The sequence below is a fragment of the Pecten maximus genome, chromosome 8 (genome assembly GCF_902652985.1).
Source record: "Pecten maximus chromosome 8, xPecMax1.1, whole genome shotgun sequence".
Classification (NCBI taxonomy): domain Eukaryota; kingdom Metazoa; phylum Mollusca; class Bivalvia; order Pectinida; family Pectinidae; genus Pecten; species Pecten maximus.
Window position 1 is genome coordinate 26,381,327 of NC_047022.1, and position 22,714 is coordinate 26,404,040.

A 22,714-nucleotide genomic window follows, 5' to 3' on the forward strand; every position below is an offset into this window, starting at 1 on the left:
AATAAACTCACAACATATAAAAGAACACGCATACAAAGCCCTAGTGAGACCCAAACTGGAATACTGCTCTTCCATATGGGACCCGCACAACACAAACCAAATCAACCAAATAGAAAAAAAATTCAACGCAGAGCAGCACGATACGTACAAAACAGATACCACAACACAAGTTCAGTACAAGACATGATGGACAAACTCAACTAGCCCACACTTCAAACACGCAGACTCAAGACCAGACTTATACTATTATACAAAATCATTCACTATCATGTCGCAATAGACCCACACGGCATCATGCACCCAGCAGACCCTAGGACAAGGCAAACACACCCCTACACCTTCAGACACCTATCTGCCACCAATGACACATACAAATACTCCTTCTTTCCCCACACACAATAACACAATGGAACCTCCTCCCGGTGGCAGCAGTACAATGCACTACACTAGAGATCTTCAAGGCACATATACACAATGCAGGCATTGATGATCTCAAACACACACCGTAAACACACCCTCATGTTTTTATCTTATAGTTTCCACTAAAAAAAATAATAAAAAAAAACAACCTCTCACTGTACCCAAATCCCCTCACTTTTTTTCTTCTTTTAACAGCATCCAACCATCAAGTGACCGTAATCGTCATTTTTCGTCAAGAAGAAGAACCTAACTAGATGTAATGTAATAGTTATCACTCACAATAGTGACAATTAACCAACTTTGTTACAATATAGGTAGTTGTCCCCCTTACCGCGATTTTTTCAAAATAGGGGAACATTTTATAGCCGCGAATCTTGAATGAAGATGAAACGTGTTAACAACGTTAGCGGGAAAGAAGAAAAACATGTAAGTATTACTTCCGTTAGGTACCTTTTTGAATTGTCATGACCGAACGGCTGTCTTCGGTAAATATCAACATAACAAAGTTGTTAGAATTAGCTGTGTGGCTTAAAACGTTCGTTTATATAGACACATGGCGATATCATTGTGCAACAAATTTCAATATTTTGGGGTAACTTTCGAAAATATGTCATGACCGAAACGTTACCACGTTACGTTTCAGTCATGACATTTTTTAGAATAAGAAACGTATTTATCATGACCGCAATGTATGACCGACATATTTTCGAAAGTTACCCCCAAATATGCCTCATCTATTAAAAAGGTTGGACAATGAAATCGCCATGTGTCTTTATCAACGAATGTTTTAAGCCATACAGCTAATTCTAACAGCTTTGTTATGTTCATATTTACCGAGACAGCCGTTCGGTCATCACAATTGCATTGCAGGCAACAGCTTTGGATCATGATTATCTATCACTTCCCTTCACGGAGTATTTAGTTGACAAAGCAACAAATGTATGTATCAACTGTTTTGGTTTGAGAACATGTATACATCCATTTAACAGAGACTAACACGAACATACCGCAGCCACACACGCAATCACCACACGCATGCATGTCGCACACGAGGGAGGTCCGTCCTTAATGACCTTAGCTGTTAGTAGGACGTTTAACAAAATAAACCAAACCAAACCAAAACTTAGCATGCATATGGTAATGCTTCAAGTTAATGTCCAGTGACGCTTTCAAAGCAGTCCTTTAATCACTAAAATTCAATTAATCAAATGTACTAATTAGCTTAATAGTATACATTTAGTTTTAATAGCTGCTGACAGTTGGGACAAATTCAGTGCTACCAAATCTCTCAAAATAATTTATTATTTCAAAATGACCGATATTTTATGCAGTAAACAAGTATAGGCACATTGTTATGCTGTGATGCAGCATCTTACATCCGTCTCATGTACAACTATTTTCTTTCAATTTACTTCATATCAAAGAGGTACAGCGTCAAACTATTTGGCCAGTAGAATGCTGAGATTATGTTATCATGATCTACTTTGAAGAGCAAATCAGTTAAATAGGTGACAATTTTCTGACATTGTCTTAATGTATAGAGTCGTAACACCTTCTGTGAAAGATCATGAGGTAAAGGGGAATGGTATCATTAAAGTCTGTTTTAATGATTTTGACCCAGTTTGTAGTTCACAGAAATGAGAGTTACATGTGAGCGATACAGGCCCATCAAACTTCTAGATTTTATATACTTTGTTTGGTTTGGTTTTATTTGTTTAACGTCCTATTAACAGCTGAGGTCATATAAGAACGGCCTCCCGTGTTTGCGATATGCATGCGTGTGGTGATTGCGTATGTGTGTTTTGGGAGGCTGCGGTATGTACATAATGTACGTGTTAGGTCTCCTTGTGATAGGCCGGAACTTTTGCCGATTTATAGTGCTACTTCACTGAAGCGTACTGCCGAAGACACCCAGGAAGATACCCCATCCGGTCACATTATACTGACATAGGGCGAACCAGTCGTCCCACTCCAAAGATGCTGAGGGCTAAGCAGGAGTAGCAACTACCATTTTAAAGTCTCTGGTATGCCTCGGCGGGGAGAGAGAACCCAAAGCCTTCCTCACAGGGGCGAACGCTCAACTGAAAACCAAAAGTGAGGTATTGTCAAGGGAGACATTAGGAAGAAAGTTGTTCAGAAAGAAGAGAAAACATAATATCCCAAATTTAGTCGCCTCTTACGATCATGCTATGGGGACAGCAGGTACAATTCTTACGCCCTACCTGCAGGAACAGCCAGTCTGTACAAAAGTACTCCTGTATCTGCAGGCGTGTTAATTTGGACAGGATGATCTTGTTATCTTGAACCAACTCAATAAATTAATAATAATATAAAACAAATGATATGATTATGATTTTACCATTTCTTATGTGTAGGGAGAATTAAGAGCCGTTCTTTTTAAGTTTAACACTGTAATGCCACTTTCCTCAAGCACGAAGAAAAAATTACGGCTAGATAATGTACTTGATTACTTCACCATTTAATTCTCACGATATATATAGACGTCACACTTCGCTCACAGTGACTACCAGAAATAATCATAAATACAATGCATCTGATTCGATCGCGTGGATTGATAAAATTAGTTGATAGGAGCAAAGACAATGTGAATAATAATAATCAATTCCTAGTTCCTACTTTCACTTTCTATGATTTGTCAGCCGAAGGATGAGAAAAATGTAGTGAAAACAATAAATTCAGGTATTTATTGAATAGAAAATATGCATTGTGTTACCTTTCAACTAAATCAGTCTTTCTGCCATGGGTTGCAGCACTCCATTTTCTCAACTGTCTTCAGTTGTGGTACCGACCAATACTGAAAGCAGTCCGCCATCTTAAAACCTGGCGTCGGTAGCAACCCCCTAGTACACATGCGTCCCTGGTGAGTAGTGTCGCGGCGGAAACCATTGCTGTCTTTCTTCTTTAGTTGACTATCAGCTGCCCTGCACGTAGGGCGTAAGAATTGAACCTGCTGCCCCCATTGCATGATCTTAAGAGGCGACTAAATTTGGGATCTTATCTTTTCTCTTTCTGAACAACTCTCTTCTTCCTAATGTCTCCCTTGACAATGCCTCACTTTTGGCCTTTAGTTGAGCGTTCGCCGCTGTGAGGAAGGCTTTGGGTTCTGTCCCCTAGCCGAGACATACCAGAGTCTTTAAAAATGGTAGTTGCTGCTCCTGCTTAGCGCTCAGAATATTAGGAGTGGGACGACTGGTTCGCCCGTTGTCAGTATAATGTGACCGGTAGGGGTGTGGTGCTGGGTGTCTTCGGCAGTATGCTTCAGTGAGGTAGCACTATAAATCGGCAAAAGTTCCGGCCTATCACAAGGAGACTTAACACGAACATACCACAGCCTCCCAAAACACACATACGCACTCGCCACACGCATGCATGTCGCACGCACGGGAGGTCCTCCTTAAATGACCTTAGCTGTTAATAGGACGTTAAACAAAATAAACCAAACAAATTGACTATCAGTTTGATGTGACAATTGCCAAGTAAATACCAACCCGAAACGACATGTCAGGATCGGAACGATAAGTCATGACCGCAACACAAGATACTTATGTTAATTTGTTTGAATAATGAATATGTTGAATATGATAAACGGAGAAAGAAGTAAATGTCACAATAGTAAATGTACATGTATATGATTCCTTAATTGACATTATCATTTTCTCCAAAAAGTTATTCTGGTTTTTTTTTTTTTATAATTTGTAGACAATACACAACTTTCTTAACGTACATGCATCTTTCCAATTCAGCGAAATTCGTTCTCTAATTTAAAAAAAAAATCATTGGATACGATGGATGTCGATCTGACCGAAAGTTTGAGGTGTTCTAAAAATAAATGAAGATATTGAATCGTGGCCAAGATTAAAAATATAGAAGTGTCTAAGTAGGAAACAGTTACTATATACAAATGTATATATTATTATATATTATATATATCAAATCAGTCATGATATCTTTCATGAACGATCATGTCAATTGGGTCTAATTTTCTGAAATGACCACATATTTACGTGAGCTTACCGCATCATGAAAACTGAATAATGACCTTAGCTGTTAATAGGACGTTAAACAAAATAAACCAAACCCATACCAAATCGCACATTGGAGGCTGTCCTTAAATGACCATTGCTGTTGATATGACGTTACACAATACAAATCATGTAGTAATTGTCGTATTTAGCAACGATGTGGGCTAAAATATTTGGTTGGTAAGGATTGCTCTGCTCCTATCTAAAAGCAGAGCAATCCTTACAAACCAAATCAAGCCATTTGTTATACGTTTGAAGCAACACTTTACGATATTTTATGTATGTACATGTATTTTTAACAAGACCTTATTACAGGGACAAAATCATGTTTCCTAACATAGTCTGAATAATTCTTCTCTTTCTCCGTTTTAATATGTATTTTAGTTAGTTGAAGATACATGTATAATGTCTTTATATGCCTATATATATACGCGAAATCGAGCCGACGCAGCCTAGAGTCACACGTCTGAGAATGTATTTCACTGTCTAAACGTACCTGTAGTGAGTTTATGGACAACACACATAAATCATTATCATTCATGCTCTATGTTAAACCTATAAATGTCATTTAAGATCCTCCCTTGATTTGATATGTGATGTCTGTTGATGAAGTTATAATTTGGATGGAGTTGGACATTTCAGTATTTTTAAGTGACGACTGACATCTATAAATTGATTCTGGTAAAGTTTGACGTGTTCGTAGTAAGTTTGGTTAATATGGTTGTTTGCTACATGTGAATCAACCATAGGGATATGTATAGTTGTTCCATACCTGATGCATACTAAATAAAAATGTAAATAACGATGTAAGATTCCCTGATATATAGGAATAGGGTAAATTATATAAAACAACACCACGAAATGTAAGTACAAATTGATTTAATCTGAATTAATCAAAAACACCGCCTTGCGTCAGATTCATTAGTGCTGTATACACTTCGCAGTCAATAAAACATCACTGAAGGGTTTCACTCGGTATCTCGTGAACACTACACGACCGACACGTACATCTTAATAAATAGTTCACTCCTAGGGCACTCCACTACCCACACGTTCATCTTAATAAATAGTTCACTCCTAGGGCACTCCACTACCCACACGTTCATCTTAATAAATAGTTCACTCTTAGGGCACTCCACTACCCGCACGTTCATCTTAATAAATAGTTCACTCCTAGGGCACTCCACTACCCGCACGTTCATCTTAATAAATAGTTCACTCTTAGGGCACTCCACTACCCGCACGTTCATCTTAACAAATAGTTCACTCCTAGGGCACTCCATTACCCAGACGTTCATCTTAATAAATAGTTCACTCCTAGGGCACTCCACTACCCACACGTTCATCTTAATAAATAGTTCACTCTTAGGGCACTCCACTACCCACACGTTCATCTTAATAAATAGTTCACTCCTAGGGCACTCCACTACCCACACGTTCATCTTAATAAATAGTTCACTCCTAGGGCACTCCACTACCCACACGTTCATCTTAATAAATAGTTCACTCCTAGGGCACTCCACTACCCACACGTTCATCTTAATAAATAGTTCACTCCTAGGGCACTCCACTACCCACCCGTTCATCTAAATAAATAGTTCACTCCTAGGGCACTCCACTACCCACACGTTCATCTTAATAAATAGTTCACTCCTAGGGCACTCCACTACCCACACGTTCATCTTAATAAATAGTTCACTCAGACAGCACTCCACTACCCACACGTTCATCTTAATAAATAGTTCACTCCTAGGGCACTCCACTACCCACACGTTCATTTAATAAATAGTTCACTCAGACAGCACTCCACTACCCACACGTTCATCTTAATAAATAGTTCACTCCTAGGGCACTCCACTACCCACACGTTCATCTTAATAAATAGTTCACTCTTAGGGCACTCCACTACCCACACGTTCATCTTAATAAATAGTTCACTCAGACAGCACTCCACTACCCACACGTTCATCTTAATAAATAGTTCACTCTTAGGGAACTCCACTACCCACACGTTCATCTTAATAAATAGTTCACTCAGACAGCACTCCACTACCCACACGTTCATCTTAATAAATAGTTCACTCCTAGGGCACTCCACTACCCACACGTTCATCTTAATAAATAGTTCACTCCTAGGGCACTCCACTACCCACACGTTCATCTTAATAAATAGTTCACTCCTAGGGCACTCTATTACCCACACGTTCATCTTAATAAATAGTTCACTCCTAGGGCACTCCACTACCCACACGTTCATCTTAATAAATAGTTCACTCCTAGGGCACTCTACTACCCACACGTTCATCTTAATAAATAGTTCACTCCTAGGGCACTCCACCTACCACACATATATCTCAATAAATAGCACAACCCAGCACACAGACGTACATCTAAATAAACAGTTCATTCATATAGCACTTCACCACACACACGTTCATCTATATAGTTCACGCATAGGGCGCAACTCGCATTTTCCAACTCGCAACTCGAAGAAAAGAAACCCTCCTCCACCACACACACGTACATCTGATTAAATAGTTCATTCATAGGTCACTTTACTACACACACGAACATCTAAAAAGTTCATTTATAGCACAGCCAAGCACACACGCGTACATCTTAATTAATGGTTCATTCATGGTACAGCCGAGTACACACATCTGCATCTAATTAAATATTTCATTCATATAACATCCCACCACATACACGTATATCTAAATAAATAGTTAATTATATAACATCCCACCACATACACGTATATCTAAATAAATAGTTGTTTACAGGACACTCCACCACACACGCGTACATCTTAATAAATATTATTCTTTCACATTTCATCATCCAAACGTACATCGAAGTACATATTTCACACATAAGGCACTCCAGTCTACACATGTAGATCTAAATTAACAGTTCACTCATAGAGCATTCCAGTACACGCGTTCATCTAAATGAATTGTTCGCTCATAGGGCACTCAAGTTCACATCCGTTCACCTAAATAAAAAAAAATAGTTCACTCATGGGACATTCCAATGTACATAGGTACATAAAAATGAATATCTCCTTGTTTGAAACAAATACACAAACTCGTTCACATTTTGCCCCACCTTAATGGATTAGTCGATACTACACTTGGTTCAAATCATTGCTTACTGAGCAATTGCATTTTACAATGATTCCTTATAGCAATAATATAATGTCATCGTTTTGAAAAAAAAAATGTTTTTGTTCTATTGAATAAGATGGTGTTTGTAAATTTCAAATGTTCTCAACACAATCCATGTAATATGCATAATGCGATAATGTAGATTACGTCACATACCTTAAAGGTTATCAGTTATTTATTTTTACATTCATCGTTCTCTGTTTACCATTGTGGACACATTTTTATCATAATAGCCTTAAGAAAGTCTAATTTACAGAACATTGAAACATTTAAGTGATACGTATTGATACCAAATGTAGTTCGCTGTTGCAACACGAAAAGAAACATCATCATGGTACTCAAAATAAGTATGTTATCAATATTGTTCATATGAAAAATAAAAATATGTTTAGTCACCTTACAAGCGTCTATTTATATTGTTTGGTATGTAAATAATTATAATAATTTAGTCACATTTCACTAATGAAGAGAAAGGGTTTCTTTTTTCTTTTTTTTTTAAATTAGGTGTGATAATCGCATCAAATTGTTAAGGTTTTTATCATTGTTTAGGGTGCTGACAACCTGCACATATTAAGTGTCCATTTATAAATCATCATTAAACCATAATCTACTTCTTTGTTAACAAAGAACGGGGGAAATGTCGCTGTACGTATATATAGATAAATATAAATTAAACTTTCGTTCCATTAAAATGAGTACAATACATTTCGTACGATCTTCCACATACTGGAAACGTTCATAAAACGAATGATGTTAACTGTTATATAAAATCAAGAAGATTATTAGAATCCTTTCCTGTCTAAAACTTAAACAAATACTTGTGAAAAAACTGTCATTAAAAAGAAATATCTGAAGAAAAAGATGATGTCTAGACGTGAATATGTTTTTGTTTTATGTGACAGCTGACAAACCAACACGTCTTTCGCGGTCTCGCTTGAGTCTATAACCAATGGTGACGCGGTCTTCGCCATTGCACGTGCGTCCTCTAACCCCAAACGATCCCAATGGCACCGGGATCACCGTGTCATTTTTGACGCTGTCACTACTGACTCTGTCACCTCCCTCCCATACCCTCTGGGCCTGGGGGCGAGGAAATGGGGTCATCTGGTATGGACCTCCGTTTACGCTTCCACTGAAAGCGGTCTTTGCGTGAATTTTATTGTACATGTCATTTGGAAAGCTAGGCAGTAGGGTGTTTATTCTGTCACACCCTTTAGAGTGACGTCCCTTTGTAGGACTACCACTTTGGGAAGATCCACGGCTTGCCACTGGTTCCCGTGAAGGTTGACCCTGTCCCGGAGTAGGGGCAGAGTTGATATGAAACGTATTTGTACGCGACTGTTTTAACTCTGTTGGACGATGTACCGGGGAGCTGTCCCTTCCAGTTAGCTGTTGTGGACTTTGTACAGAATCTGCACTTCCGGTTCTAATGAATGCATTTTTACTCGGACCACTAGATAAACGCCGGGTATCAAACCGTGCAGCATACGTGTCCTTCACAGGCTGCACATTCAGCTGAAGGTCCTTTCGGTGGAGAGTGGTTTTAGGTATCACTAAGTTCAGATACTGACTATGTGTAGATCGAGTTGTCTTTTTTGGAGTCATTTTCATGTTAGATTTACACAATTTGGGTCTCAAGTTAGTTGATTTTCTAACCGGAGCAAGATTGAGCTTTTTACCCCTATCCTGGACTGACATATTCTTTTCGCCGTCGTCATTGTTTTCCTCCTCTGAGTTAAGGTCGTGTCCGGACTGTTGGTGACCATGGTGATGACCCATATTCGTGTTACTATGGTACATGTGATGGTTCGCCATGACGTCACTGCAGCAAAATATTAGGTTATTGTAAAGCATCCAGATAAGAAAACTTTTACGTTTACATAAGCACTTATTCACAGCTAATGTGAATTCTTACCACACGGTAATTCAAATCCAACATTCAAACGCATTGAAAGATTTCATATCAGATGACAACAATTCTTCAGTGAGATAGCACTATAAATCGGCAAACGTTCTAGACTAGCACAAGGAAACTTTACATAGACATACTGCAGCCTCCCAAAAACGCAAATGAACTCACCACATGCATGCATGTCGCACGCACGGGAGGCTGTCCTTAAAACCAAATCCAACAAAACATATTCCTATACGCATGACTCGATTTACGTTTTCATCATTAAGCTAGAGAATAGGTGCGGTTGGTATAGACAACATATATTGCATATTTACCCATTTTCTCTGTCCACCGACAGGATAGCGAGGAAGTCACAGTTCTCGGCAATCGAGCTACAATAAAATAAACATGAAGGTTAGCGTAAAACCTCACTTCAAACCTAACAAAGTAATACTGCAGTTCGGAAGCAGCAGGTCGATGATGGTCTACACAACTTCCTAAGACGCATCGAAGAAGACAACATTGTCTGTTGAATTTGTAAGTCACCTATCCTCTGGGGGGTTGATGGTTGTCATGTCACTTTCTTATTCTGATGTCACAAAACTATAAATTCACCTCTATAGGCAGTAAAAAGGGTTATTTATTTAAATTGCCTTATACGACACATTCATATCAGAAAAGTTCTTCGGAAACCAAAACTCCGTAAATGCAAATGAAGTTTATACCAGACGTTCTGATGTCTAATGTGTACACTAATTTTATCACTGCAATGATTGTTGTTAAAACACACTTTCATGGTTTGATTAGCGAAAACATCGCTAGTTTAGCAGTTTAGTAATTTCAGTACTTATATGTCCGAGACTTTGGACACTTTCAGATTATTTGTTAGTTGGTATTGCGGGTAACACATTACTGTAATATCGCTTGGCCTTAATGTCATCAATATAAATAATAAGAAAAATCCTCAAAGCAAATCATGGAATTGAGCGGAATTAGAATGAATTCCGAAAAGATCAATAATCAATTACATGTACGTATGTTGTGTTTTGTATGTGGTGATACTAATTATTTGCACCATTTTTAATTACTTGTATATATACATGTAGATGTAGTAAAAAAAGCATACGCCTGACCTTCGCCAATACTTCACACGAACTGCCAGTCAAACCAAAATACATGTGTTTGTTAATTGTGTTAAAATGAAAATAACCTTTATTTATCGTCGTTTACATGGTTAGCAAGCAATTTAAGCTCTGAAGATCTTTCATTATGACGCCACTGAGGGAACAATTATTGTTTTGAATGTTAGATGAGAAAACCTAACGTGCCATCGGTGGGGAAACAACGAACCCAACAGACATCATCCCTGCCGCGGCTCGAACAACGTTCTAGGGGAGAGTGGTCTGAAGCTTATGCATGACTATTCAGACGACTGTCAGCGCATTAGCGATCACGGCTGTCGAGGCACACTTAACGGCACAGTGATCGTTTTAATTAGTTCAGATTTAAATCGCATGTTCTTTCTTCGACGGACGTATTGGAGTCTTGCCTAAAGGCGAGGTCTGCGAGTTCCCTGATGCTTTTGCTGTTTAAGCTTTTTTCAATAAAGATTCATATATAAACTATAGTCTCGTAAGCCGTAGGTTTTATCGACACATGTACGTACTACAGTTGTACGTACCTTGCAGCAGAATCGATTGCAAACTATATTTTTATATTTACTTGTTGTCACTGAAAAAAGCTTACTACTTTATGAAGTGTTCTTACTATAGTGTCGCACTCGTTCATTTGTCATCGATTCGTGGCTACAACACCGGTAAATGAAGTGATAGATCAATTTTTCGTTTATTTTTCAATAAACTGTATGTTGTTTATTCTGAATGGTTCTACTTGTTCCGTATAAACGGTATCCTGGTATACAGGGAATCGATATTAACAAACGCGTTACATCGGCAGACCTAACGTTACAGTTGGATATGATACATAGAATAGACAATAGGTATCTCTGTATACTCATATCTATCATCTACAGACAATAAATGGTGCTTCAGTATCTGATTGTTCTTGGATATATATCGCGGTAGGATGGCCTGTCTGTATCATACCTTTGATAGATCATTCATTATTGTTTGTATCGCACATTAAAATCAGCATTTTAATTTGTGTAATCAGGTTGGAACTACACATCTCTCAGAATAAAAAGTCTCTATTTTATTAAAGATTATTTCGTACTTTCGAACCTACATCCACATATCTAAGACATATATATTATTTTATTTTCAAAATCTAGAAAAGCATTGTCCTGATACAGACACCTAAGGTGCTCTATAGATAACACTCGAAATGTCGCGTTCATGTGATATTCTATTTTTGGCAGCTCTGTTCGTATGAAATTCATATACTCGTCCGATGAGTTAAACACCACACGAATGCCCGTGTTAGATCTCGACACAGATACTGCTAATCACCGAACTCGCGATTAAGCAATGAGTATCACTTGTATTTTACTGATAGCAATCCTAGGTGCCAGAGATTCAAAATTGTGCGAATGGTTGAGCTAAGGGGAGATTTGGCGGCAATAGTATGCAATGATTATCGCTCATATATTACTGGTAACTTCCCTAGATTGAATGGTTCTTAATTGTATATAAAAGTTTTGAAAATCTTTCATTTGTAGAAATAACTGAGTTTTGTCGAACTGTGATGTAAAACATCCTTCGGGGAAGATGTGTATCATAGTTTGATCTGACCCCCTCGGTTGTCAGGGGTCGGACGCAGTGGCAGCAATGTAGCAATTTGTTTTAATAGATCTCTATATATCAAGTATTGCGCCGTAATCACTGAAATGTCAATGTATTAGCGATACAGACACTCGGAACCTCTAATGTTGGTGTTGTTGTATACTGGACCATGTAATTCTTTCTTAAATCACAAGTTTGTTTAATGTTGCCATTCATAAAACTATATAATACATATGTGACTGAAGCAACCGTGACGGATTAGTAGGAACAATTTAAGTTAATCTGTGTTAGGCCCTGACATTAAACCTAGCGTGTTCATTGGGATTTACTAGACATTGAAAAATCAAATACACGGATTGTTAATAGACAACCCACGATTGCGATACGCCTTTCCGTTGTGTTCCTAACACACCTTTAACAGCGGATTGAAATGTGTAAATTTCGTGGTCGGTTGGGGTAAAATTAGGGTTGTTTTTTTATACACAATGTACTTTTAAGAAAAATACATGAGTTATCTATGTGTTTTGCTGATGATAGTTATTGTTCTGATAAAATGTCGCAATATTTCTCTAATTGAATATTTGTATGTGAATTTTCTATTGTAAGATGTGAATCTGTCGACTTTGCTTTCAGTAACAACCAGTCAACCATTATCTCTAAGGATTACCAACTGTAAATATAATCCGACAGCAAAACACATTCATCCGTCTGAGGTCAATGTTCGGTTAATCTTGTGTGAATCACAGCACATTCTGAAATGCTATCTGTATATTCCGTCTGGGAAAGGCATTGTTCTGCAGACATGTAGCAAGGAGTTTGAGTAGCCGAATATATGGTATTATTTAATGTCTCATCCGTCTGTACTAGTCAACCTAATTCAGTATCATGAGTGGTGGAATAGACGTGTCGGACAGCCTACTGTCAACAAAGATAATAATGGCTTGCCTTGAAGCTTATAACTGCAAACAACACTATAGAACATAGCAACTGATTTATACAATCATATAATGCAACAGAAAATTTGATCGCAAATATCGTAATGCTGAAATCTTATGGAAAGCGTTTACGTGTTTGTGCTAGTGTTTTATCATGTCCTTTGATAATTATAGCACCATTACTGAATAATGAGGAGCCACATACGATTAGGATTAACCGTTGATAGCCAAAATACAGTGTATTCCCTTCTTAGGTTTTCGAAATTTAAACAAAATACCAACATGTACTTACATCTGTATATATGATTTCTGTCATTCTGACTGATCAAGGATTCTATATACAAATGCTCGATTAACCGGATAATTTGAAGTCGATTATATTTGATACACATTTTATATCCAATGAACTTGACCACATGCCATCACCAAACTCACCAGATATTTCCCTTGACCCTTTGCGCGTAGGGATCGGCAATTGTGACGTCGTCGGTGTGGTAGTAGGAAACCTTGCACACATCCCCTACAGTGTGGTTGTGCCGATACTGTTCCATATACTGTGACGGCTCCTCATAGTGATGGAAGTCGAATCCAGTGTCTCTCTCTGGAAGTAACCTTTGGTATGCATGCGGAATGTTATGATTTTGTGTCTTCCGTTTAACTTTCACTGGTCTGTAATATTTTCCAGTTTGATATTTAGATTCCCATCCGCACACTAACTCGTCCTGCTCCGCAACGGTAGCAGAACATCGACATTCCCTGCGCGATGCTATATTGCTTTTCAGTTGTAAATTCTTTGTTACCCGTCGTTTAGAAATCCTTCCGAAGCTACAGCGCGTGCTTCCTTCTTCAAATTCTTCATCACTTTGCCCAAAGATGGAATCGTCGTCATCAGAGTCGTCGTCCGCCATTGCAGGCTTTATTTTAGACGCCGACATACGCTTTGAAGACTTCCGTTTCGAATACTTCGCTCGTCGACGAACATAGCTCTCCAAAGTATTATTGAAATGAAGATTGTTTTCAGCGCTGTCCTCTCCTTCGTCTGGCAAGTAAGCGTATTGTTTGTTTACTCGTAAACTAGAAGGTCGTGACGTGGAGACACGGGCCCGAACGAATTCATGTAAGTCCTGTTCTGAATGTTTCACACCTCGATCTGGCATTGTCCCGAACATAGTGGTATATTATGGTGTATTACACGTGGGGATTTGTCTAATTCACTTCATTGTGTTTATAACCACTGTATACACGGGCGAAATTAGCCTAATCCAAGGCAGAAGTGTTTTTTAATTGGCACGTGTCAATTGCCGTGTATATAACATGGAAACCTTCCGAAATTGATGTTCTCACAAAGTTAACATATCCATGCCGGTATCATCAGGCAATTCCACTTTCACTTGTTTCCACGGTTGGTTAAACATTCTGAATGGCGTAGCATGTAGAAGTCCAATTTTAAAATAGTTTTCATTATTTAAATACGTGTTGTTGTCTTCCTATCGTTTGAAACCGGGCACAATATATACACATTTCATATGAAATCAATAACTATACCTGTATCTGCCATGAAAAAAGGACCAGTAATTAAATAAAACGTGTGATCTGGTTTGAGTGTAAATATTAATTCAAGTTCCGCCTTTACATATAGCGTTTTGCGTTATACACGAAAAATTCATATAAAGAATATGTGGGGTTTTTTTTTACATTTATGGAAACACTGACATTAAAATGGTGGCAGTAGATAGGTGTACGGTGACCGGAGTTGTCAAAAACGCCCCCGTAAGTGTGGAACACTAGTAAAATTATTCGGCAGTGGTCACGTATAAATTAGAGAAGTGACATGAAAGTGTTTAAGTACATAATCCTCAATCGTGGTTCGTTCCATCGGTCCGTGTACATCACCAACACTGATCGCCATTGTACACGCTGGAGTAGAACTAATGACAGTCGCCCGTATCCATGTAGAAATTGTCACTGAGGTTGAACACGTGGTGAAGTAATGTTTCTGCACATCCAATTAGATCATGCTTGTTCAAACTCTAGTATTATGAATTAAGACAATATTTAATTTTTAAACATTTCTTACACACGCTCGTATTGTACAGTTTAAGTGCATAGTCATAAACAGTTGTGATATTTGTAGACAGATAATCCGGAATAAGTCGTTTTCAGACAGCCATTTAAAATACAGTTATCGTCAGTAATCCCTACTGGCTAATCCCGTCTCCCGACAAAGACATTTTGTTCAAGTGCATAGTATATATGTTAATCCTTTTTCCGTAACGACTGCTTGATTAAAGACCGTTTCCGGAAAATATTTGTCTCTGATTGTCCTGTTTAGATGCAGCCATGAAGAAATATACTAGTTCTTATCCAGACAAACACGGCGATACACACGTGCATAGCTAGTAGTACACGCTACGGACGATATATAAAATCTGCACACGTGTGTTGCACTCTAAGATATGGTGTGATCGATAAGCTGAAGACACGTACATCTCTTATGTCTCTGGGTCATGTACTTCCCACTCCTTACCTGGGTAGATATATATCTTAGTGCAAAACGGTATAAGATCAGTCGGGTTGATCGATAATGACAGGTATGATGTTTAAATACACTGTATTCTCAGGATGCTGGATAAATACAGGTCCGGTACTCCGACATGGTTCTTAGGAAGTCTTAAACAATAATTGTTATTTCACGAATTCCATTTATGTAAATTTGCCCCGAAAAGAATACAGTTCTACAGTATTCTCGGCCGTGTGTTCAATGATGAGTACGATAAAATCATCTTTCCGGGGTTCACTTCGCTGTGCATAATTGTTTTCCGATGTGTGACTATTAAATCGTCCGAACACGACATTGCACCTGATGACCCATTACCGCCAAGACTTCCATATGGTCGGCCATTTGTACAAAGTGTTCGTAATGATGGCGTGGTTTTTGCCAAATAATGTCAAGTGTTGGATCGTTCCTGAAAATACAAAAAGATATATTCAATAGAGTTTAATGAGAGGTAAAATAGATACTGAAAGGTAATAAGGGTGTTTGTTGATTATACGAAATAAGAAAAAAATCGGAATTATTAACTTTTATACTAAGTTTGTATACATTTTACTTTAACATAGAATTAAAATTCATATCATTTTTGATGAATCTAGGGTAAGGACACACTTAGGCTGCATTTTATGTAAAACCTACTTACTACACTAAAACGTAATATCCGAGTTAACATATTGTACATGTGGGCGTCCCTTCAAACTTTGCTTCATTTCTCTCGACATTTAAATTAAGTTTCCACTCTGTACATTGCAGAGATTGAAAGCAACTACACCCGAACACTACGGTGTCACAATAAAAACTGCATTAAATTCCACTTCTTCCCTCTGTGAATTATATCTACATTTCGGACCAGTATAATTTCTTAGTGAAAAATACAAAAACGTTCCGAATGTACTAATTTAATTAACACATTCGTAGTCGGGGTCCACACAGACATGCATAGAACACACTAAGAAATAAATCAGTAGATGTAGACCATATTAAGAGCTAGACTAGCTTCATTAATATCTTGAATATGGTCAGAGGGGTTCCGAAAGTATCCGTTAAAGTACGTTTATGTTCGAGGGGGTCCACAGTCGTAAAACAGAGACAAGTTTATGTAAATCGTTATGTTGTTGACAGCCAGAAACGCCTCATTAACGGTTAGGATGTGGCCCGGTATGTCACCACCCTGTACTGCCATGTTTAGTACCTATTGTCACGCCACGGACAACATTACAATACAAATGTAGCGTCCATCTGTGATACAGGGTTGATTGAGTGCGAACAGAACTATAGTGACATGTACAAGGGTGGTGAAACATAGATAACGGATCTACTTTACTTCAAAACAATCTGAAGGAAAATCATATCAGATTTGTTTTTTATTCTATTTTTTATATATAATATTAAACAGTTCAGTAATAAGAAATCGATTGATCCAATCACGTGCTGCTGGGTGTAAATAAGTCGGCCTAAAAGCTCCTTTCATGTCGTCGGTTTTGTCTATTTGAACATTTAAAAGCAAAATATGTGAGTACATGTATCTTTATCACTTTCAACTGCAGAACTGTTCCAGTCGTTGATTAAAAAATAATATCTAGAACAATATACATACTATGGGAATCGGTTTTTAGTAAGAACTGATGTAAGATGGATGATACTTAAAACATAATCACACTAACGAAACAAAAGTTAACCAATATCGGCGTATTTTCAATTTCCGGTTTGACCGGAAACAGAACAGCATATAAATGTGTAATTACAATTTGCATGTTGTGTCTCCTATCATATATTCATACTTGGGTACATAGCCACCAGGTGCAGTGTCAGTGAAGGGCGGTGGCATGCATCAATAATTCAACACGTTTTCTCATTCAGACCGATTTTTACAGGCCCAGGTCAGCTTTGTTAACGCAGTAATCATAGATGTATTCCTTCAATATCATTTTCGGTATTTCAATGTAAACCAGACGAAATATTAACAGTTTTTTTTTTTGATAGCTACATGTATGAGCTACAGTACAACAGTTATAACACTATACAACCACTAATAAGTACTTTTTGATTTTCCTATTAGGGTCGACGTTGGTGGCGATGACGTTTTTAGCTCACCTGGACCGAAGGTCCGATGAGCTTATATCATGGCGCGGTGTCCGTCCGTCCGTCCGTCCGTCCGTCAACATTTGCTTCAAATCGCTACTAGTCAAAATATTCTTATTGGATTTTGACCAAATTTGGTCAGAAACATCCTTGGCAGAAGGGGATCAGATTTTGGATAAATGGTGATTCTGACCCCAAGGGGCCGGAGGGGTGGGGCCCAATAGGAGAAATTGAGGCAATTCCTTTAAATCGCTACCAGTCATAAAGTTAATAATGCATTTGAACCCAATTTGGTCAGAAACAACCTCAGGGGAAGGGGAACAAATTTTGCATAAATGGTGACTGACCCCCAAGGAGCCAAAGGGACGGGGCCCAATGGGGAGAAATAGAGCTAATGCCTTAAAATCGCTACTTGTCATAAAGTTATGAATGAATTTGAACCCAATTTGGTCAGAATCCTTTGGGGAAGCGAAACAGATTTTGCATTAATGATGAGTCTAATCTCCAAGTGGCCAAAGGGGCGGGGCCCCAATAGGGGAACTAGAGGTAATTCCTTTAAATCGCTACTAGTCATAAAGTTATGAATGGATTTGAACACAATTTGGTGGAAAGGGGAACAAGTTTTGCATAAATTGTGACTCTGACCCCAAGGGACCAAAGTGATGGGGCCGCATATGAGAAATAAGTTAATTCCTTTAAATCGCTATTAGTCATAAAGTTATAAATGGATTTGAACCCAATTTGTCCAAAACATCCTTGGGGAAGGGAAACAGATTTTGCATACATTGTAAATGGTGACTCTGACCCCCAAGGGACTAAAAGGGTGGGGCCCCATATGGGAAATAATGTTAATTCCTTTAAATCTCTACTAGTCATAAAGTTATGAATGCATGTTGTAAAAATAAATCCTTGGGGTCTTTCAGACCCTGAGAGAGTCTGGACTTCATTATTTCTTTAAAGCAGTTGGGAGCCCAACACTATAACCATATAAAGCATTGTTTGAGATTGACAAATAAAACGAATTGAACATGATCATTGTTTTGACATTTGGTCAAATTCAACCAGGTGAGCGATACAGGCCCCATGGGCCTCTTGTTCTATGTTATCTTTCTGCCTTTAACAACGATACAATGCTGATATACTTTTGATTATTTATCGGTAGGTGTAAGGATTGACTGTCTGTTTGGTTGCTTGTATGAGCTGATAAAGGCAAGTGTAATACGTGTTAATGAAATGAGCTGCAAAGCTGTGTCGGTAAAGTCACGGTCCCACTCTGTATAAATGAGTTTTCTTTTTTTATATAAAATGTTTGTATCATGGCGACTCGAAACTTTGTCTTTAATAACCAAACTGTTGTGATATATAACAGTACATATATCATTCGGTCTCAATGATAAAACACAGCAACAAATCTTTGTCATTGTACTCTATAGTACACTGTGATTCCGGTTAAATACATATCGGTAGATCATGTACAATTCAAGTTTACGTTTAGACTAAGATGATCATGACCAACAATTTGAGCCAGCTTGTTGGTTGTGAAATGTTTTGTTTAGAGTTTCATTATCATTTGACACACCACATAGTGCAGAAAATAGTATTCATGCTAGCTAATGTTGTCTATAGTCCTTGACCTTTATCGTATCAAAATCCGAATACAACTTTGTTTCAACATAGACGCAGAATATATCTTATTTTATACTAAATGCACATGTCATTCTACATGTACATGTATAATCTAAGAATACCTATTATTGAGATTTCTTCAGGAATAATTAATACTACCGGCGTTGGAAAACCACTCTTGTTTATTTTGCCCCTCTTACTCCCGTTTGCTATTGTTTACGCATATTCGGTATTATATATACAAACCTGCTCTAACGACCGCCTGTATATAACGACCGATTTTAAGATTCCCCGTGAGATTTTACTATATAACGACCCTCTGTATAGCGACTACCTGTCTAATGTGACTAACGACCGGTGGTTTTGGAACGGCTGTCGCTCAGTTATTTTCTATAGCGACCGATTTCTGCCAGCCATCTTCTGCTCTCGGCAGTCATCCCTCTTAAAATCCCCGGAAAATTCAGACACATCGACCCTGGTCTGATTATCTGGTTACATTACAACTGTGCATAGGTGGCTTCATTTCACACAGTCAGTTAATTTTGTGATTACAACTAGGATACATCACTTCAATAACAAACACTGGTCATATCTGTCAACAAGATTTACTCACATGAAAGCCAATAATGCCTTTCTTAAGCCTAGCTCTCGGTACCAGCGTTTGTACTGCCGCCATCTTTAATTAGTCAATACTAATAAAAAGTCGTAAACTACCACAAATATCCGGATTTCAATTTTGTTAAAATAAAAAAAAATCTTTTGGTTTTAAGAAGTTAGTTTATGTCACAAACAATTAGTTGTAACACAAATTTCTACCACAATACCCCGTGTTATTCAACTCTCAGACCATCAGTTAATCATTACAGCTGTTGATTAACAATCTTAAAACTCTGTACGCATTTCGATTGGCTAACACGGTGAACTTTGACCCAAGCTGCAATTGTTATTGACGTCATCAATAATCTAATGACGTCACATCACCGGGTCCCGGACGTCACCGCGGTACACTTTATTAGCATACGCGAAATTATACGTGGCCACGTTTCCCTTTGATGGATATGGAATTTATTTCACACAAGTTATTTTTTAAAAGTTGCAAAAAACACTCGCTAAAGCTCGTGTCTTTTGTAACTTTTAAAAAATAACTTACTCGTGTGAAATAAATTCCATATCCAACAATCACTCGTTGTGTAACCTCTATATAATTAATTAATTATGTATTTATCTTTTTTTTTTTAATTTAAGAAAGAATAGGAGATAATTTGATTAATAAATTCAGTAATATTTTAGGAAAACAAAAAATTGTATCCATTTGACCATTTTGAGTTATGTTTTGTCTTTGACTCCACAATCATATTTTATTCTTGGGTTTTTAATGGAAAAGTCTTTTTCATAAAGATTTTGCCCTTCAAATTTATATTTTTCAAATATATATGTAAATGTATGCTGCTAATGCATTGATTTGACTTCTGAAAATGTTAAAACTGACTGTGGTCAACTAAACGACTTGTTATTTATGGCAGTTTCACGTAAACTGGTTGGTGCGATAATGTTGACCTGTCTATAAAGGCAACCTGTCTATAGTGACCGTTTTTTCTGACTCCCCTTGGGCGGTCTTTATAGACAGGTTTGCCTGTATATATATATATATATATATATTTAAAACATCGTTTACAAATTAGTTATGAGATAATTAACGTAACTTACCTGTGAAAAATAGGTGGATTTTAATTCCAAGAGAAAGTTGACAACACTTATCGCTCGGTCACGCGATATTTTCCAGGTGAGGTATTCAGATGTATGCGATTACCTATCGCTATATTCGTGTGTCCACATGTACATCAGTAAAATGGGTATAGACTAAATCACCAATACTTTTACATACTTCGAATATATATATATATATATATATGTCATATAACCGATTAAACAAACATTACACAAAAATATCCAATTTTGATCCCAAAACAATTGAACGACCGCAGACAAACAAGCCGAAGAATTCAATTGTATTTCTTACAATACACTCAGGTAATCTACCCCTTTCTTTGATATCAAGCCAGAATGTATGCGAATGCATCAGTAAAACCTGGTCAAAAAAGTATTCAATACATATAAGTATATACAGACAACACATCTTTGTTTCCTTCAATTCTCACTAACGATAACAAAGGGAATTACAAGTATATCTTAAACATCTAGAATTAGGAATTAGCGGATAGCTGTGGACATTGTCTAACGCGATTATAACCGAGACCTATCGTGTAGACAATGAGGCCAACGGCCTTGTTTTGGTTCAACAGTTATCTGTTTCTTTTACAGCTCGCGGTGTTTACCTGTATAACTACGACTGTCTTCTAAGTCTTGACAAGCTTGGTATTTCGATTGTTTACTGTCATTGGTAAGTTAATCATAATGTGTACCTGTTATGACGTATCTAGTGAAGATGTAGTTTAATCATTTTCTTATTTTACACGCAAACGTTTACATTAGAGATTTATTTACAATATTTTTCTTCAATATCTCATTATTTAGCATTCCTGCATGAAAACTATAAATGGATTGAAGTAACACAAATTATATTCCACTTAACCAATCGATATAATCATTTCTAAGTAAAATTGTTTGCCCGTTGTCAGTATAATGTGACCGGATGGAGTGTCCGGAAAGTGTCTTCGGCAGTATCCATCATTGAGGTATAGTAGCACTGTAAATCATCACAAGTTCCCGACTATCACAAGAAGACTTGAAACGAACATACCGCAGTCTCCCAAAACACACATGCGCACTCCTCACGCGTATGCATGTCGCAGGCTGTGTAATCTTGACTTTTGTTTAAATTATTACAAGCTCAGTAACTTAATATAAACTGCTTAAATACAGCAAGTAGTATCCATAATCTCTCTAAGTAGCTGTGTATTATTTTACAAAATAACTTCCTATATGAACCAAAAACCGCTCTTTATACACGAGTATTACCCTGCAAGATAAGTGCATGTACATGTACCTTTATGAACTAAGCAACTCTAGCGTAGTGTGAGTTTACCAAACACCCTTTCCTGTCCATGTTTGATATATCAGTTTAATACAATGTTTATCGTGTGGAGCATATACGCGTAGGTCAAACTGATCAATTTATTACTAAACAAAATAAGTCTTCATATTGGACACGTCCTAAGATAAAGAACAGTTATATATATACACTAGGAGTGAACGGAAGCCTCACCAGGTCATTACTCTCGCTTCGCGGGA

General features: G+C 37.6%; 1 protein-coding gene across 2 annotated transcripts; it reads right to left on the minus strand.

Annotated features, from left to right (window-relative positions):
* Positions 1 to 5,327: 5,327 nt before the first annotated feature.
* Positions 5,328 to 16,160, minus strand: LOC117333009. 2 transcript variants are annotated; one of them, XR_004533805.1, is made up of 4 exons: positions 13,636 to 16,160; positions 9,860 to 9,916; positions 7,245 to 9,452; positions 5,328 to 7,177 (listed from the first exon to the last, which is right to left on the minus strand). XR_004533805.1 is itself a non-coding variant. In XM_033892118.1 (3 exons), the coding sequence occupies exons 1-3, from the start codon at positions 14,367 to 14,369 to the stop codon at positions 8,522 to 8,524; spliced, it is 1,722 nt and encodes a 573-aa protein (XP_033748009.1). In that variant the 5' UTR covers positions 14,370 to 16,160; the 3' UTR covers positions 5,328 to 8,521. The 2 variants fall into 2 exon arrangements, 1 of the variants encoding a protein (XP_033748009.1); XM_033892118.1 differs by having other exon boundaries at positions 5,328 to 9,452.
* Positions 16,161 to 22,714: the final 6,554 nt, after the last annotated feature.

Bases quoted from the DNA above. Each gene is read 5' to 3' on its own strand.
- LOC117333009 (XM_033892118.1), bottom strand. From the start codon at position 14,369: ATGTTCGGGACAATGCCAGATCGAGGTGTGAAACATTCAGAACAGGAC. The intron at 9,917-13,635 runs GTGAGTTTGGTG...ATTTTATTGTAG, and splicing joins AGGGTCAAGGGAAATATCTG to CTCGATTGCCGAGAACTGTG. The intron at 9,453-9,859 runs GTAAATATGCAA...ATTTTGCTGCAG, and splicing joins TCGGTGGACAGAGAAAATGG to TGACGTCATGGCGAACCATC.